Source organism: Pholcus phalangioides, unplaced genomic scaffold, assembly GCF_987345545.1.
Source record: "Pholcus phalangioides strain wild (caught in Gottingen) unplaced genomic scaffold, Ppha-v1.0 ptg000039l_1, whole genome shotgun sequence".
In the NCBI taxonomy this organism is placed as follows: domain Eukaryota; kingdom Metazoa; phylum Arthropoda; class Arachnida; order Araneae; family Pholcidae; genus Pholcus; species Pholcus phalangioides.
This window is the reverse complement of record NW_028301625.1, coordinates 27214838-27229531: the sequence shown is the minus strand read 5'-3', so window position 1 is coordinate 27229531 and position 14694 is coordinate 27214838. Positions and strand designations below refer to the sequence as shown.

General features: G+C 34.2%; 1 protein-coding gene across 3 annotated transcripts in view; it reads right to left on the bottom strand.

Annotated features, from left to right (window-relative positions):
* LOC149065784 (histone-lysine N-methyltransferase 2C-like) overlaps window positions 1-14694 on the bottom strand; it is a 385748-nt gene that overhangs the window by 223072 nt on the left and 147982 nt on the right. For 2 of the 3 annotated variants that reach the window (XM_089253606.1, XM_089253608.1), the window contains 3 exons: window positions 12022-12186; window positions 5085-5150; window positions 3568-3731 (listed from right to left, as the gene is read on the bottom strand). In XM_089253606.1, coding sequence (XP_089109732.1) covers window positions 3568-3731; window positions 5085-5150; window positions 12022-12186 — 395 coding nt within the window. The remainder of the gene's footprint in view (window positions 1-3567; window positions 3732-5084; window positions 5151-12021; window positions 12187-14694) is intronic. The other variant, XM_089253607.1, reaches the window with a different exon arrangement.

Here is a 14694-nt window from a genome sequence, read left to right as displayed (position 1 = left end):
ATATTCTGTTATTTATAATATATAGTTACATATAATATCCTTGAGAATATTCTCTGGAAGGACTACATTCATAAATTACTGGGGAATATTCTTATAGAAAATAATAAGAATTATTCTGAAGTTATTAATAATAGTCCTTCCAGAGAATGTTTTCCTCGATGATAATATTCTTCAGTTACCGAAATCTTTCCAGAGAGTATTATTAAGAATGTATGTAATAACATGTATTATAATAAATAATCTCGATAAATAACTTGAGAATAATAATTATTACTTTATTCTCTAGTAATTTATAATAATAGTCCTGTGAGAGAATATTCTCTGGAGAATGTACCTGTCTCTCTTCCCGTCAAGATGGGTATATTGAAGTTTGTAGACCACAATATTAAATTTTGAAAGCAAGAAAATTAAACCAACAGGGCTGAATTACACAACTGAGTGAACTGTGAGTGATACAGAATGTAAGTGTATGTGCATTGAAGAAAACAACAGTTCTGCATCTTCTTAGAATGAAGATGATTATATAATAATTGCTTCCTTTATCAAACAACTTTGATTTAATTTCTTTTGTTGTGAACTTATTTCTGAAAATTTATTTAATTTTAAAATAATTTTTTAATGTTTTAATTTAATGGTTTCTAAAAAATCTTTATAACCAAACTTTTAAAACCTCTCATCATGACCTCAAACTAAAAGTTGTGATTGGGGAGTGATTATACCAAAACTTGTTTTGTTGCAAATGTTTCAGGCAATGAAAACTGATTAATATTTCACAATATAAACAAAATTAGTAAACAAATTTAAATTATTTAAAAGAAAAATGAATATTCTCGATTATTCTCCAGGGTTTTTACATCCAGGAGAATATTCTCACCTCACATCTCTAACCACAACACCCTTGATAAAGGCTGGTGACATCTCAAAGAGAAATGATGCACACTTTGAGAACCACTGATCTAACTCATCACTTGACGATGAATTATTGCCAATGAAACTTCTGAGACAATTTTCACATCAGTGAAAATTTGATGGCTGTTGGAGACTAATGATAACATTAATGATAACTAGAGCCCAGAAGTTTAGGCACTAAAAATGGTCAAAATAGCCAAGCAAAAAGGCTCTAAAAATGCTTAAAATAGGCACTAAAAAAAAGGCATTTATAATTAATGAAAGAAAGGAAAAATATAACTAAGACCTAGATATTAAGTATCCGAAAACTGACAAAAGATGCTCATCTTCTACTATGAAGGTTACCATCAAGGTCCATGGGTTTGAATCCAGGCATAGAATGTCTCAGAAGCAAATTCTTTACCTACTGAGACTGGGGCGATCCCCCCAATGGATGGAGCCTTCATTTGCCACCCAACTCCACTGGTTGGAAATTAGCAATATATGACCAGAGTTGGTGTGCAGTAATGCAGCATTACCAGACGTGGAGCCTGTAGAGAAAATGATTATGGGGCTTCTTCGAGTTAAGAATGATTCTCATTTATTTGTTGCATTATTTGCAAAATTCATTATTATTTCTATAGTTGAAACTAAGCTACTATGTTTTATTGTTGTACATTTTTTTATATATTCAGATTACCACATATGCTGACACATACTTTGGGCCCGGTGTGGTTGCATCTGATCACTGAGGGGTTATCTGGTCAATTTAATCAAATACGAAATACCTAAAATAATTGTCCATGGTTGTTTGCAGTGTAAAAAACAAAATAGGGCCTAAATACTTTATGGGCACAAAGGCTCCCCTGAACTCCTGCATGGGCCAAAACGTTAACTGATGACCTCTTGGACTTTGAACACTGATCAGTCAGCATTTTCCAATGCAGTCCAATGCATCAGCATAGTATGTTATAAGAAGAAACAAACTTTTCTCACTTTCTCATACATAGCTGCGTTTGTCTGAAGTAAAAGCTTTGATGTCTAACACCATCTAGCCAAAGCAAAGTTAATGCAGGGCAACACCAAGTTTTCTATTTCTTAGGCACCAGCATCTATTCTTGTTTTGAATGGGGCTGGAAAGGGGGGGGGGGCTTTCTTATAACAATTACTACTAAGAGATTTTAAACTTAAAACAGTGAAAAGACTCGTATATAAGTCTGAGGATGACTACTTTCAAATCGGCGAAGACTCATATTTGAGTCTAAAGTTCATTACTTCCATTTCAGCTGAACTCATAAATGAGAGTTCACCAGGAACCAATTCCTTCCCCCCTTCTCATTTTACGGTTGGTGACAGGTACATAGTGCTGTCAAACTGCCCCTTCCTGCAACAATGCAGTAATTCCTTTTCCAAAATCAATGCTCAAAAAGAAGAATGGCACATTGAAAAGGAAAGAATGTTTGAAAAGAGCGCGAAAAAAGAAAATTTTTTGGCAGTAAATAAAAGATTGCTAATTCATTTGCCAAAAATATTTATTACTTGTATCTGTGAATATATATTCAAACCTATCAAATTTAATCACTGCTCTAACGTTTATTGCAAATCCAGTAATTTATTCATCATCAAGCAACAGGGAAAAACTACAGCTTGTGTTAATTTACTCGTTAGTAGTTTGATTAGGGGATTTTGTGAATAATTTTTAAAAATATTCTATAGACTGTTAGTTCTATAAAATACTAATTCTGTTTTATATTTAATATTCTACAGAAACTCACTGAATGATTCAAATTATTGAAGCATTCAGTCGCATGATTTATATGACACAATTAAAGTACATAATTCACTTATGTATGTCACATGCAATCAGCTGTCACATCAAATCATATTTAAAATATTTAAGCCACTTATTCAGCATTTGAGTTTGTATTTAAAAAAAAAATGTTTTTAGAATTTCATTCAGCAGTACCAACAAACAGATTGCATTAATTTTGGAGAATATTTATTTGAACCAAATATTCTAAGATGTTTGTATAAGCTTGCTTGAGGGAGCCAAACGAGTATTTTCCAGATAATGTGAGATATAGGTCGGGAGTAGTCAAATTAGATCACTGCTTCCGAAAGTGTGGGAGAGATTCTGCAAAATGAAAATGTCTGAATAAGAAATTTATTTTAATTTTTGCAATGCAAGTAAAAAATATGAAAAAACAATAAAAAAAGCCTCAACTTAGCTGATCAGCTACTCACAATTTACATGTATCATAAAAAATATAATTTTATCAAATTCTACATGTACAATAATAGATAAAGTTTTTTTTTGGCAACGGCAGGCACGTTGTGTGGACACGTTTTATTTTCGTTCCTCAAAAAATTATACCGTATATTTTTTCCAACTTATAATAATCCCTGTTTACTAGTTGTTTTTGTCCGCTCAAAATTAATACACTGGTAAATTTTAATTATTTGCTTCATTAAAATGATAAAATGTTCTGCAAAACTAGATAAAAATAACCAATAAGCCTATTGGTTATTGATTACATCCACTCGAATATAACCGATGCACTTATTGGTTGACCTTTCAAGTTTTATCAAACTTTATACTGTAATCCTGGCCTCAGGTAATCTTATTAAACACAAATCATAAGGGAAAAAAATGGCATGCTCATTCTCACTGATAATTACCCGAAGATAAGATGGAAAGCTTTCATCGAGAGGAGTCTTTTTCTTTGGTTTACGACGTCGTTTTGGTTTTTCCTGAGTATGAATATCTGAACTTTCAGATCCTACAGCAAGAGATGCATCTCCCATAGATATCTGACTGGGTTCACATGAAGGCTCCAATATAACTGTAAGATAATACACTTTTTAAACTGTATATTTGTATCTCAAAATAAAAAATTTCCAGATAAAACTCAACCATTCTATGAAAACCAGAACTAACCAGTGCTGTCTTAATGCATGGGCATGGCCTGGGAACCTCAAGAGTATAGGGCCTCATAAAAATGAGATCTAATTAAAAAATTAATAGAATTTACCAGGTATGGCCTCAGAAAAACCAATTGGCCCGGGGGCCCTTGATGCTTTTAAGATGGCCCTGGAACTAACAACATAAAAACAAAATTTGGATTTTAACATTTTATTTGTGAGAACAGCCTTAAAATGAAGAACTTTAAGGGGTAAGAGGTTGGAAACAATGCACTCTTGAGTTTACATCATGATAATGGTGTCGAGATGTAATAATAAATCGAATATCTAGGCTAATGGTGGGAATGCTGAACACGGATAATCAAAAAAATAGGCTAAACCACTAGGAGTAAAAAAAAAAAAAAAGATTTCAAATAACAAACTTGGAAAAAAAAGTATTTATGTATTTACCTGCTTAAAATTACTATCCACTGTATATATTTATATTTTATCCGTGTGAAAAATCTGTTAAATAATTACACTTATTGAATGATAGCCACACTACTAATTCATTGGGTTTCACTGATGTCAGAAATACAGATTATCTGGGTTAACGATGGGGAAGGTGATCAAGGATAACTGAGAAACACGGTTATCCTTTTCCTGTCAGCCATTCTACACAGTTATGAAATGTACTAGAAGAATGACACAAACAAGGAATAGCGCTGGTCCAGCCGATGAGCCATGTGGTCCCCATGACCACTGCAAGGTTACACCATTCTTGTGCCTTATCTTCCAGTTGTAAAAATATATATATATATATTCCCAGCATTTTCTGAATTGGCTGTAAATCTTAAAGTATTGATTGCCCAAGGACAATGTCTGGTTGCAATGTGCACATAGGAGTTCTGCTCTGAGAATAGAGAAGGGTGCAGAGTTCTGTAAAATAATGAAGAAATCCAGTTCTGTGAAATGGAAATGTTTGTTTTCATCACAGAGCCTTCACAAAATTTAACATAATCAATGGAAGAAAAAGAACATGGATAGGGAAGAGCTGAACATGAAATTGAAATTTTCGTAGCACGGTTAGTCTGCACACGGATAATCAAGAATCTACTGTACTAGCATATTAATATTTTTATTAGTCATATTAATCAGTCTATTCTCAAAATGGCTCGGGGGGGGGGGGGGCACAAATTTGTAAACAAAACTAGTTTAACTCCATATAAAATTCTCAGACTTAAATGATATTATTTTCAACATTCCAGAATAATTTTTTTTAGCACATCTCTTACCTGCTTCATCAAGAGTCTCTTTTAAAGAGCTTCTTCCTCTTGGTTTCACTACAAAACCTCCAATACCTAGATTGGTATATTTAAACAATGTTAATGTCACTCTACAACACATTATGAACGAGAACTACAGTAAGATCTTGGTATAACAACATTCACAGAAAAGTACTTCAAGATGAAATATGTCCAGCATTACCAAAGTAATGTTCATTTCTCCTATGGATGAATATAGTTTTCTGTTTTTCAATATTTCACTCTTGCAAATAAAAATTTACCATTTTACTTTGATTACCATTACACTTTTATTTTCTTTGTTTCTCTTACTTGAAATAGTAAAAATATTGTGGACGCTACAGTTTTCTTCAATATTTAAAGCCTTGTTTCTACATGAATTTACCCATGAATGTTTAATTTTTGCAGGGTTCAGCTTGGATCATGGCCTCAAAACTAGTTAAAATAGTTACTCAAATAATCTAAAAAGTGACCAAGCGCATAATAAAATTTTGATCATCAGCAATATTTTAAACCCTTGTTACTAAACTTTGCATTACAATGATACTTCCAAATGGATTTTTTTTACATTATAGTGAAATAATTAAAATTATACCATTTTGTTAACCAGAAAAGTTTTCAATAACTTAAAATTCTCTAATGAAAAGTCTTATCAAACCATTTTTCAACAACTATATAATATAAATTATATTATATCATTTATAATTAATAGCTGTAATAACTCTCCATCATGTTGCTACACAATCTCAAAATCAATTTAAGTAAGAAAAAATGTCCTTTTCACACTTTAATACCCATGTTATGATAGATATGCATTTTTCGCATTGAGAAACAAAGTTTCCATCATTGTGTCTCAGAAACCCGAAAATCTCAGAGAACCCCAACAATAAATGACACAAAAAAGAAATAGAATGTGGTTGACATATTATAAAAGGCAGAAACCGAATTTTTGTTAAAAAAACATTAGAAGTCCACGGTGGAGAAGAACAGTTTTGGCAAATGTGTTTGTCAACAAAAGTGTCCACATAATGGGTGTCCAAGGGGTGAACAATCCCATGTCCTTAGAACGAGTTTTTTCCCAACGCCCGCTGTTTGTTGTTATTTAATGAAAAAGGAAAAATTTCTGCAGACCATACTCAACTTTCAATAAATAAAGAATTTTTTTCCCTCATATAACAACAAAGAAGCCCCTCTCCTTCAGTTTGTAATAACAACTTTTTTTACGTGTAACGGCGGCATCGATGTGTGCTCGGATGGAAGATACAGTAAAACCTCAATAAGTTGTCATCTCATGTTATTGAAACATTACGATGACTTAAGCAGAGTGCTGCCAGTTTTAATGTGCAATCTTGTGAAAATCTTATAAATTTAAAGTAATACGACATTTATTAAAGTATGAATCAAAATAACAAAATTTATAGATTGCAAAAGAAAAAATAATAGCAATTGTTTACCTTTTTGATCTCTTATTACTTAACTTATTGTGGTAAAATGTACTGGTAGACTTTGATTTATACTAGCAATTTCTAATTTAGACTAACAGAGCAACTGTTAGAATAGGTAGCTTTTCTTCATAACAGAACTCTCTATTGCATATTAATTTTACATATACATCAAATTTAATTTTAGGGTTTTCATTCTTCATCAGTAGTTCACGATACAACTACAAGGTAATCTCGAACACTTTTGACTTGAGGGGAGGGCCCTGGGCAGGGAAAAGTATACAGATCTCAACTTGGAAAAAAATGTCTGATTTTTTTAACAAAGATATTTTGTTAAAATTTGAAGCCCTAAATTAGTAGGACCCATTCAGGAATGAGATCTAGCTTGAACAGTCCCTAACATTTCAAAAACGTTAGTCAGCAAATGAACTTCCCCAGTGTAACTTTCATTACTTAAACTGTTCTGTTTGTGTATATAGGATTTTATGGTGACTTCTAAGCATATGGCAATGCTGTTAACAAGCTCTTTTTTTAATAGGAGAAATAAAAATAGGCTGTTCTTCTTTCTCAAACTTTTTCAGTGATGAGTTAACCGAAATGGACAATCATGGTTGTCTATGAATGCTGGAAGGGCCTAAAGAAAAATGATGACTTAACAAGAGTGACGATTTAATGAGGTTTTACTGTATTTCTGATTCAAAAAATTCTCATGTCTTTCCATGCTAATTATTGCTTGATACACGCATTTAATATGCCACAAAGAATTTATGACACAAAGTATTTAGAAAAAATGTTTATGTGAATGTTACATTATTTTTCTACTGCAATAAATCTAGAATGAGTTGCATAGAAAACTGTTTTCAACAGCTAAGTGGAATGAAATGTTGATTTTAATCTATCAGAGCTTTAATTTATTTTTGTGATTAGATGTAGCTGAAATCATAAAGTGAACAGTTGTTATTATTGTAATAAGGGTTTTTTTTATGTGCAAATGTTACATTATATCATATGTATAAAAAAATTGTATCCAGCTTTTAATGTTCCCATTTAGAATGACTCATTTTCATGGTGTTGCAATCTTTATTTTTTCTTATCGAGATTTCTTGTTCAAAGTGTTTTCCTGCTTTCAAAGTTTTTTATGACAGTTTTTTGAAAAACATGTGCGGAGAATCCACTGCAGTAGATAAGTTATGTTGCTATTTATGTTGTCAAAAAATTTAATGAAAAGATTCGAATATTGGAGAGAAATTAAAATTTGATTGCAAGATATGGTGCAGAATGACATGGCTTTAGTCACATCACATCGAAATTTATAGTATCAAATAATATTTGCTAAAATATGTATATAAGGGGGAATAGCTGTCAAGACTTGATGGACGGATAAGAAATCTCGGAATACATTTCCCTGAGTGAGAAAATCCAATTATCATTAACATTAAATTCATAGACTTGGAAAATAATTCAAAACTTTCCCATGATTGAGCATAGCAGCTGCTGTATTAACCTGTAACTGGTAAAATGGGGTCATTCAAGTATGACGTCAGCATCGATGGGGGGGTCAGATTTGCTGACTTTTGCAGACAAGAAGGGAGGAGGGTTGAATGATGCTTACATCATCAGCAACCCTTGATAAAAATATGGAATATTCTTAATGGCATCTTTACTGAGTGTGCCAAAAATTAGAAAAACCTTGCGCTAGATTGTGGGCAAGTGGACTAATATCCCCCATTGATAAGTCCCGAATAAGTCCCTCACTTCAGTGATCTCTAAATGTTCGACGGATCCATCAAGTGATCTGGACATGTGTCCAGACCACTTAAGTGCTTTAAAACAGTGCCACATGTCATTTAAGGTTTTTAAATGTACCGCAGACCATTTTAGTGATATGTAAATGTGGCACGCATCACTCAAATGATCTGTGAACGTGCCATGAGCTTAAGTGATCTGTGAATGTGCCATGAGCTTAAGTGATCTGTGAATGTGCCATGAGCTTAAGTGATCTGTGAATGTGCCATGAGCTTAAGTGATCTGTGAATGTGCCATGAGCTTAAGTGATCTGTGAATGTGCCATGAGCCTAATTGAGTGACCTGGAAATGTGCCACAGGCCACTTAAATGCTCTGGAATTGTGCCACAGGCCACTTAAATGCTCTGGAATTGTGCCACAGGCCACTTAAATGCTCTGGAATTGTGCCATGAGCCACTTAAGCTATCTGTAAATGTGCCACTTAGTTATTTTTACAAAATTATGTCTAGGCTGGCTGGCCACATAAGATAACCCTGTGGGCTATGGATTGAGCAAATATAGCTTAGAGCAGTGGTTCTCAACCATATGGCCCCCTTGCGGTCCTGGGATATTCTAGGGGGCCATGGGAGAAAATCAGAAGAAAGGTGATCAACGACAGGTGGTGAAGGGAGTCATAGAGAGACGTGAAGAGAAAAGCTTTAAAAGTGAAACATGGTTGAAAAATATTACTACTTTCAGAATCCATCAGATCCGTCCATAAAACCAGGGGCATCTTAGCCCTTGGGTCTATGTGGGCATGATCCGGGTCTTCATGTCTATAATGGAGGGAGGGGACTGCACTATATGGGATTTGGTACTATGATTTTCATATGTAAGCGGTTATTTCCAGCTAAGTATGGAGGGCCGCCAGAACAACGGTTGATGTGTTAGGAGGGTTGATTTATCGTGCAGGTTCGTTGGATTGTCCTGTATTTTACAGACTGTTTTTTACCATATAATTTGACTCCTGGGGGGAAGATAATCGACCATGCGAAACTGTGACTAGCCAGGATTCTAGAGATTGATCTGATTTATTAAAATTTCATTCATAATAAAAAAATAGAAAGTATCTCAATCTGGAATGAGGGTAGTGGAAGGCCTGGATAGAACAGGGGGCCCACGAGAAAAAAATGTGATCCATAGGGGGCCATGAGCTGAAAAAGGTCAAGAAAAACTGGCTTAGAGGGGGGGGGGCTGCAATGAATTTCTTAAAGAGAAATTATGAGTTCTTAGTCTTCAAATAGCATTGAAATTAACTGAAATTTATTATATAATAGCATATAAAGTAATTTTCTGACATTTAAACTTTTTATAAAATACCTTTGCATCAAAAAATAACTTTAGATCATCTAAGGGGCATGAGCCGGGGAATGGGGGTCAGAGCTTTGCTGACAAGGGGGGGAGGACAAAAATGGCTAAAAATCTGCTAACGTAAAACTTGAATGGCCCCTATGTCACGAGATGCTGAAATCATATTCTTTCAGAAAGTATGGCAATTTAAGATTTCTATATAATGAAAAAATTAAACTATTTAAAAAATCCCTATATCCTATGAGAGAAGTTATTAAAAATGAGAGGAAACATGCGCATGTCAATGTAAAAAAAATTAAAAATATATGCAGAAATAAAGTAAACAAAGCAATTGCTGCCACAAATGCTGAAAGAAAAAATTGATTTTTAATCTGTAGTAGTAGTTGTAAACTTTTTGCTTTGCATTGATTGGTCGAATGGTGAGCTGAACCATAGAACCGATCGAATGAACCAAAATGCTGGTTTTTCCTCTGCAACCTGTCATGTGATCATAAGCAAGGCCGTAGCAAGGGGGGGACTTGGTATCTGGTCCCCCCCCCCCCCCGAAATGTGAGAAAATGACTGGAAAAAGATGGCCAAATCTATTTTTCTATCACTTTGGTTCCCCCGCCCCGAATGAAATTTCTGGCTATGGGCCTGATCATAAGGACAATGTTCGAGGCAAAGGGTAGAGTGCTGCTTAAGGAATTTTCTTTGAAACGTTCCTTAGGACACTTCCTTACTTAATGACAAGCGCCGAACAGGCATTATATAAGGAAAGTGGGATTGTTAACACCCTGGTCTGGGAGGTCTTACTGTATCATAAGCAATGTTATCTCTAAGCTGTAGGCTTCGAAAATGCTTCACATGTGAAAAATCATTAAATATACCATTAGTGCATATGGCATATTACCATATAAAGGTTTTCAAGAGCTGGCTGGTGCAAAGATATATTTTGGAAAGAGAAAATTCAACTGCCCCTGCAGGGAATTGAACCCACGTCCTTTCACTTTCTGGATGAATGCCCTAGACCAGTGTTTCTCCACCGCCAGGCCGCCGCCCAGTACTTAGCCGTGGAATCATTCATACCGGGACGCGACTGATGTGCCGTTTCCTTTTCCCCCATTCATGTTCCGTTAATCATGTGTTTGATCGGCCTCCCACTGCAAAAATAAATAAAACTGGGCAGCAGGCTTCCAAAGGTTAAGAACCACTGCCTTAGACCACTAGACTACAGAGGCAACGAATATCTCAATCTTTCCTTGGAGCTCGTGTGCACTGAACGTAGTCTAGTGGTCTAGGGCGTTCACCCAGAAAGTGAAAGGACGTGGGGTTCGATTCCCCACAAAGGCAGTTGAATTTTCTCTCTTTCCAAAATATATCTTCACTTCAGCTAGCTGTTAAAAACCTTTGTAGACGTGCCAACTTTTGGAATTCAGAAATCCAGAGATTCTTCTGAAGGGGGGGAATTCCCCCCGGCACTCATAGACTCGATCAAAAAAAAAAATTACAAAAAAAAATTTCGAAAACATTTTTTTTTAAATAAATTATGAAAAAGTTCCATTTCCCCCCCCCCCAAGGCAGGTTCTGTATTGCCCCCCCCCCCAGCATGTCAGTCTTTCCATGCAGAATAGAGAAATCACATCTACGTATACTGTTCATAAAACATAAGTTTCCTTTCGTGGATGCTATCAGTGATTGATAATGTTGGGTATATGAACTCTCAAAGGTTTATTCTCCTAGCTTCATATAGCTTAAAGTTTTATATTTTCTTTCTGAAGACATATTTAATTGGAGGAAACAATTAAAAAACTTCAAAATACAAAGCTGCTGACAAAAAAACCTGTGTTTACCACATGGCTGTTAATGGAATCAATAACGATTATACAGGAATTTTGGCAACCAAGGTCATGCCCCTGATAAATGATTGCAGATAAACGCTACTTAAACAGTCTTTGCCAGTTGCTTAAATGCTGTCACCAAGACTTTTTTATATGGCTGCTCGATGGAAATGACCACGGCTGTCCTCTAAGGGTGTTTTCCCTACCGACGACTACTTTCATTGACGTCACGACAACGTGAAAGGTTGCTAAAATCGAATTTTCTGCGAAAATCTGGGGAAATTTAAAAAAATCCGAAGAGCGGGAGGAAAGATGAAAAATCTGGAGTCTTCCGCCTAAATCCGGAGAGTTGGCAGGTCTGCCTTTGTATGGGTAGCGGAGAGTGACATCATCCTCAGATATTACCATATTTCGCAAAAAAAGCCCGACCAACAAAGCTTGAAAAATAAGTGTAAAGATAAGATAAATAAGAAAATAAGTGTTCATTAAAGTTTCTTGAAAAATTATGATTCTAAGGCTAATTCAAAATACAAAATCATAGAATTTTAACAACTAAAAAGCATTACGTACCTAATTTCTGTAATTTCCTAGGCTTTTTCTTTTTTTCTATATCTTCAGCATCTTTTTGAAACTCTGCATTTGTTCTCAAACAATCTTTTTCATCACCAATTTCTAGTTTAGGCTCTTGGTCACATCTCAGGTCAGAGACATTTTCAGTACCTATGTTTTCATGATCTAAAGATATTGGCTCATATTTACAAAACTATTACACACCTACCAGTCTTGAAAAATGTACTTGAAATATATGTCTAAAGACAATATTTTACAATGTGAATTGTCCTTCACGAAAAAAAAACGAATATATTTATTTTTTAATCATTAAATGCTAAATTAATTGGTTGCCTGGCAGTCAAGTAGATAGCATGCTATTTCAGGTAATGCAGGGTTCTCAGAAAAATCTGCTTGATCATTTCCCTGACCAAAGCTCCTGAAGAAATAAATACGATTCAAAATCTTGAGCTTCCAAATGTTTTTGAGTTTGTTTTTTCCCTTCAAAGAATTTTTCTGACTTTTATCAAAGGTTTGAATATTTCCCTGACCATTTTAAGTTTTCCTGACTTCCCAGGTTGCATGGATCCTTGCGATCGGTAAATAAATATATATTGTGGCTGTCCTAGTTTTAGACAGTAAACAATATTATGAAAGCTGTTCTCAAGGGTCTTAAATAACTTTCCTATCCAAGCTTCTTGCACTTCTCCTTCAGGGAATTTTAACATTTCTTTTAACAAATATTAATTTGCAAAACAAAAAATTGTAAAAAAAACTTACATATAACATCACATAATTTAGGGAATATGCTAACCGTGTGTGTGTTAATAAAAGTGGTGAACCATTGAAATCATTAGAAAAAAAATTGATATTCAAATACTTTTTTATACTTTATATGTAATTTTGCGATGAATAAAATTAATTATGGTGTGAAGTATAATACATGAAATTTAAAATTCACATACTGTAAACAAAAACTACTTTGTGACAGTTTTTGATATTTTTGTAATTTTTCTAAGTGGAAAGTATGAATATTTTTTTTTAAATATCATGTTCCTAGCTGTTACCTAAGGCTTTGATAATCTGCAAATTGCTTGACGATGATTTCCCCCATATAACATTTCAACCCCCCCATGACCTGTTTGGGGTTTGAATTTTAAAAATCTCATCTTATAGTGAGTCTTTATATTATAAAATATAATACTGATCAAATTTCAATACGGTTCATATAACAGGACCTTTTAAGGAGTTTTCAAGCAGTTTTTAAGGACTCATGGCAAACTTCATAACTTACAAGTTTTACAGCCAAAAAAAGGATGAGGCACATATAGATTTTTTCTTTTTTTAATTTGCCAAACAAATTTTCCCCCTTCTCAAAAATTTAGACATAGAAGTGGTTTAGAAAATGCAACTTTTGATTTGTTACCCAGCATTGTAAAGAATTCATAAAATAATCAATCCACATACAGATAATCCATACTTTCCTTTTGTCACCAAAGTGTTCTAAAACCTTCAAGTTTCAGTCAAAAATATAACTCATAACAGCATCACATAAATTATAAAAATTCTAAGTGATATTCATTCCCCCTCAATTATTCAAAATTAAAAAAACCAAAGCTGACAAAGATTTTTTACAAAATTATTTATACTTGCAGCAACTCTTTATTCACCTCTCACTTAAAGTGGGGATTAACACATACACAAATTCTTTATAATTAAGTTCTTCGATTTTTTGGGCTTGATTCCTGCTGTCTTCTTGTTTTTCAGTTATACTCAGAAAGAAATTTTTGCAAAATATGAGCAAATTTCAGGACATTCAACACGATGTTTGGTGATTTAGCACTGGTTATTTAGCGACATTGGCGGTTTAACAAATGTTATTTGGTGAAATTTACAAATTAGCACTCATAATTCGGCAGACTAGCTCTTTTATTCATGAAATGAATTTTTTTTTTCACGAAACATTGGGATTTGAAGCAATGACAATTGACCATAGTAATTTCTGCTGCTTGCAGTGACAACTTTTTTCTTTTGTTTTTGAAAATGGAAACTGCAGTCAGTGGTTGAGAAATACTGGACTAGAGTAAACCATCTTCAGCTGCACAATCAAGGATATGTTCGGGGTTTCACGATGAAAAGCCTGATGAGGAGCTGATAATTTGAATAAGGAGCTGCTGTTACCACAATCCGATTTTCTCGACAAAATCGAGAGTGGGAACTTGCCGGGAAAATCCAATACACATCTAAATTCAATTTCAATCCTCCAAATTTTTTGGGAAAAAATCGTTTCTTGGCAAGCGAAAACCAAAGTTTTTTTTGTGCCCTTTTCTGAAAGTCAGGGAATTTAATGTGCTGAGTGCGGCACTGTACAGACCATAGAGGAGAAATATAAATATTTCTCTATTTCTCCTCTAATGTACATACAAGGCAGGTATGAAAGTATTTCGAGGAGTTTCCATGTACACAAAAAAACAAAAAAAACAAAAACAAATGCTATTTGACGTAGGGAAATATGAAAATACACTATAGGAGCGAGATGCTAATTTTGGCGCAGAGTTCCCACCACTGGTAATACCATCATTTTCTGGCAGGGGAACGATAGTTAGAACTTCGCTAACTTCATTTCATTGTAAATTTTTTTGACAGGACAACAATCTTCTTTTTCCGTTTTTCTCAGCATACCAGAAGCGGGTG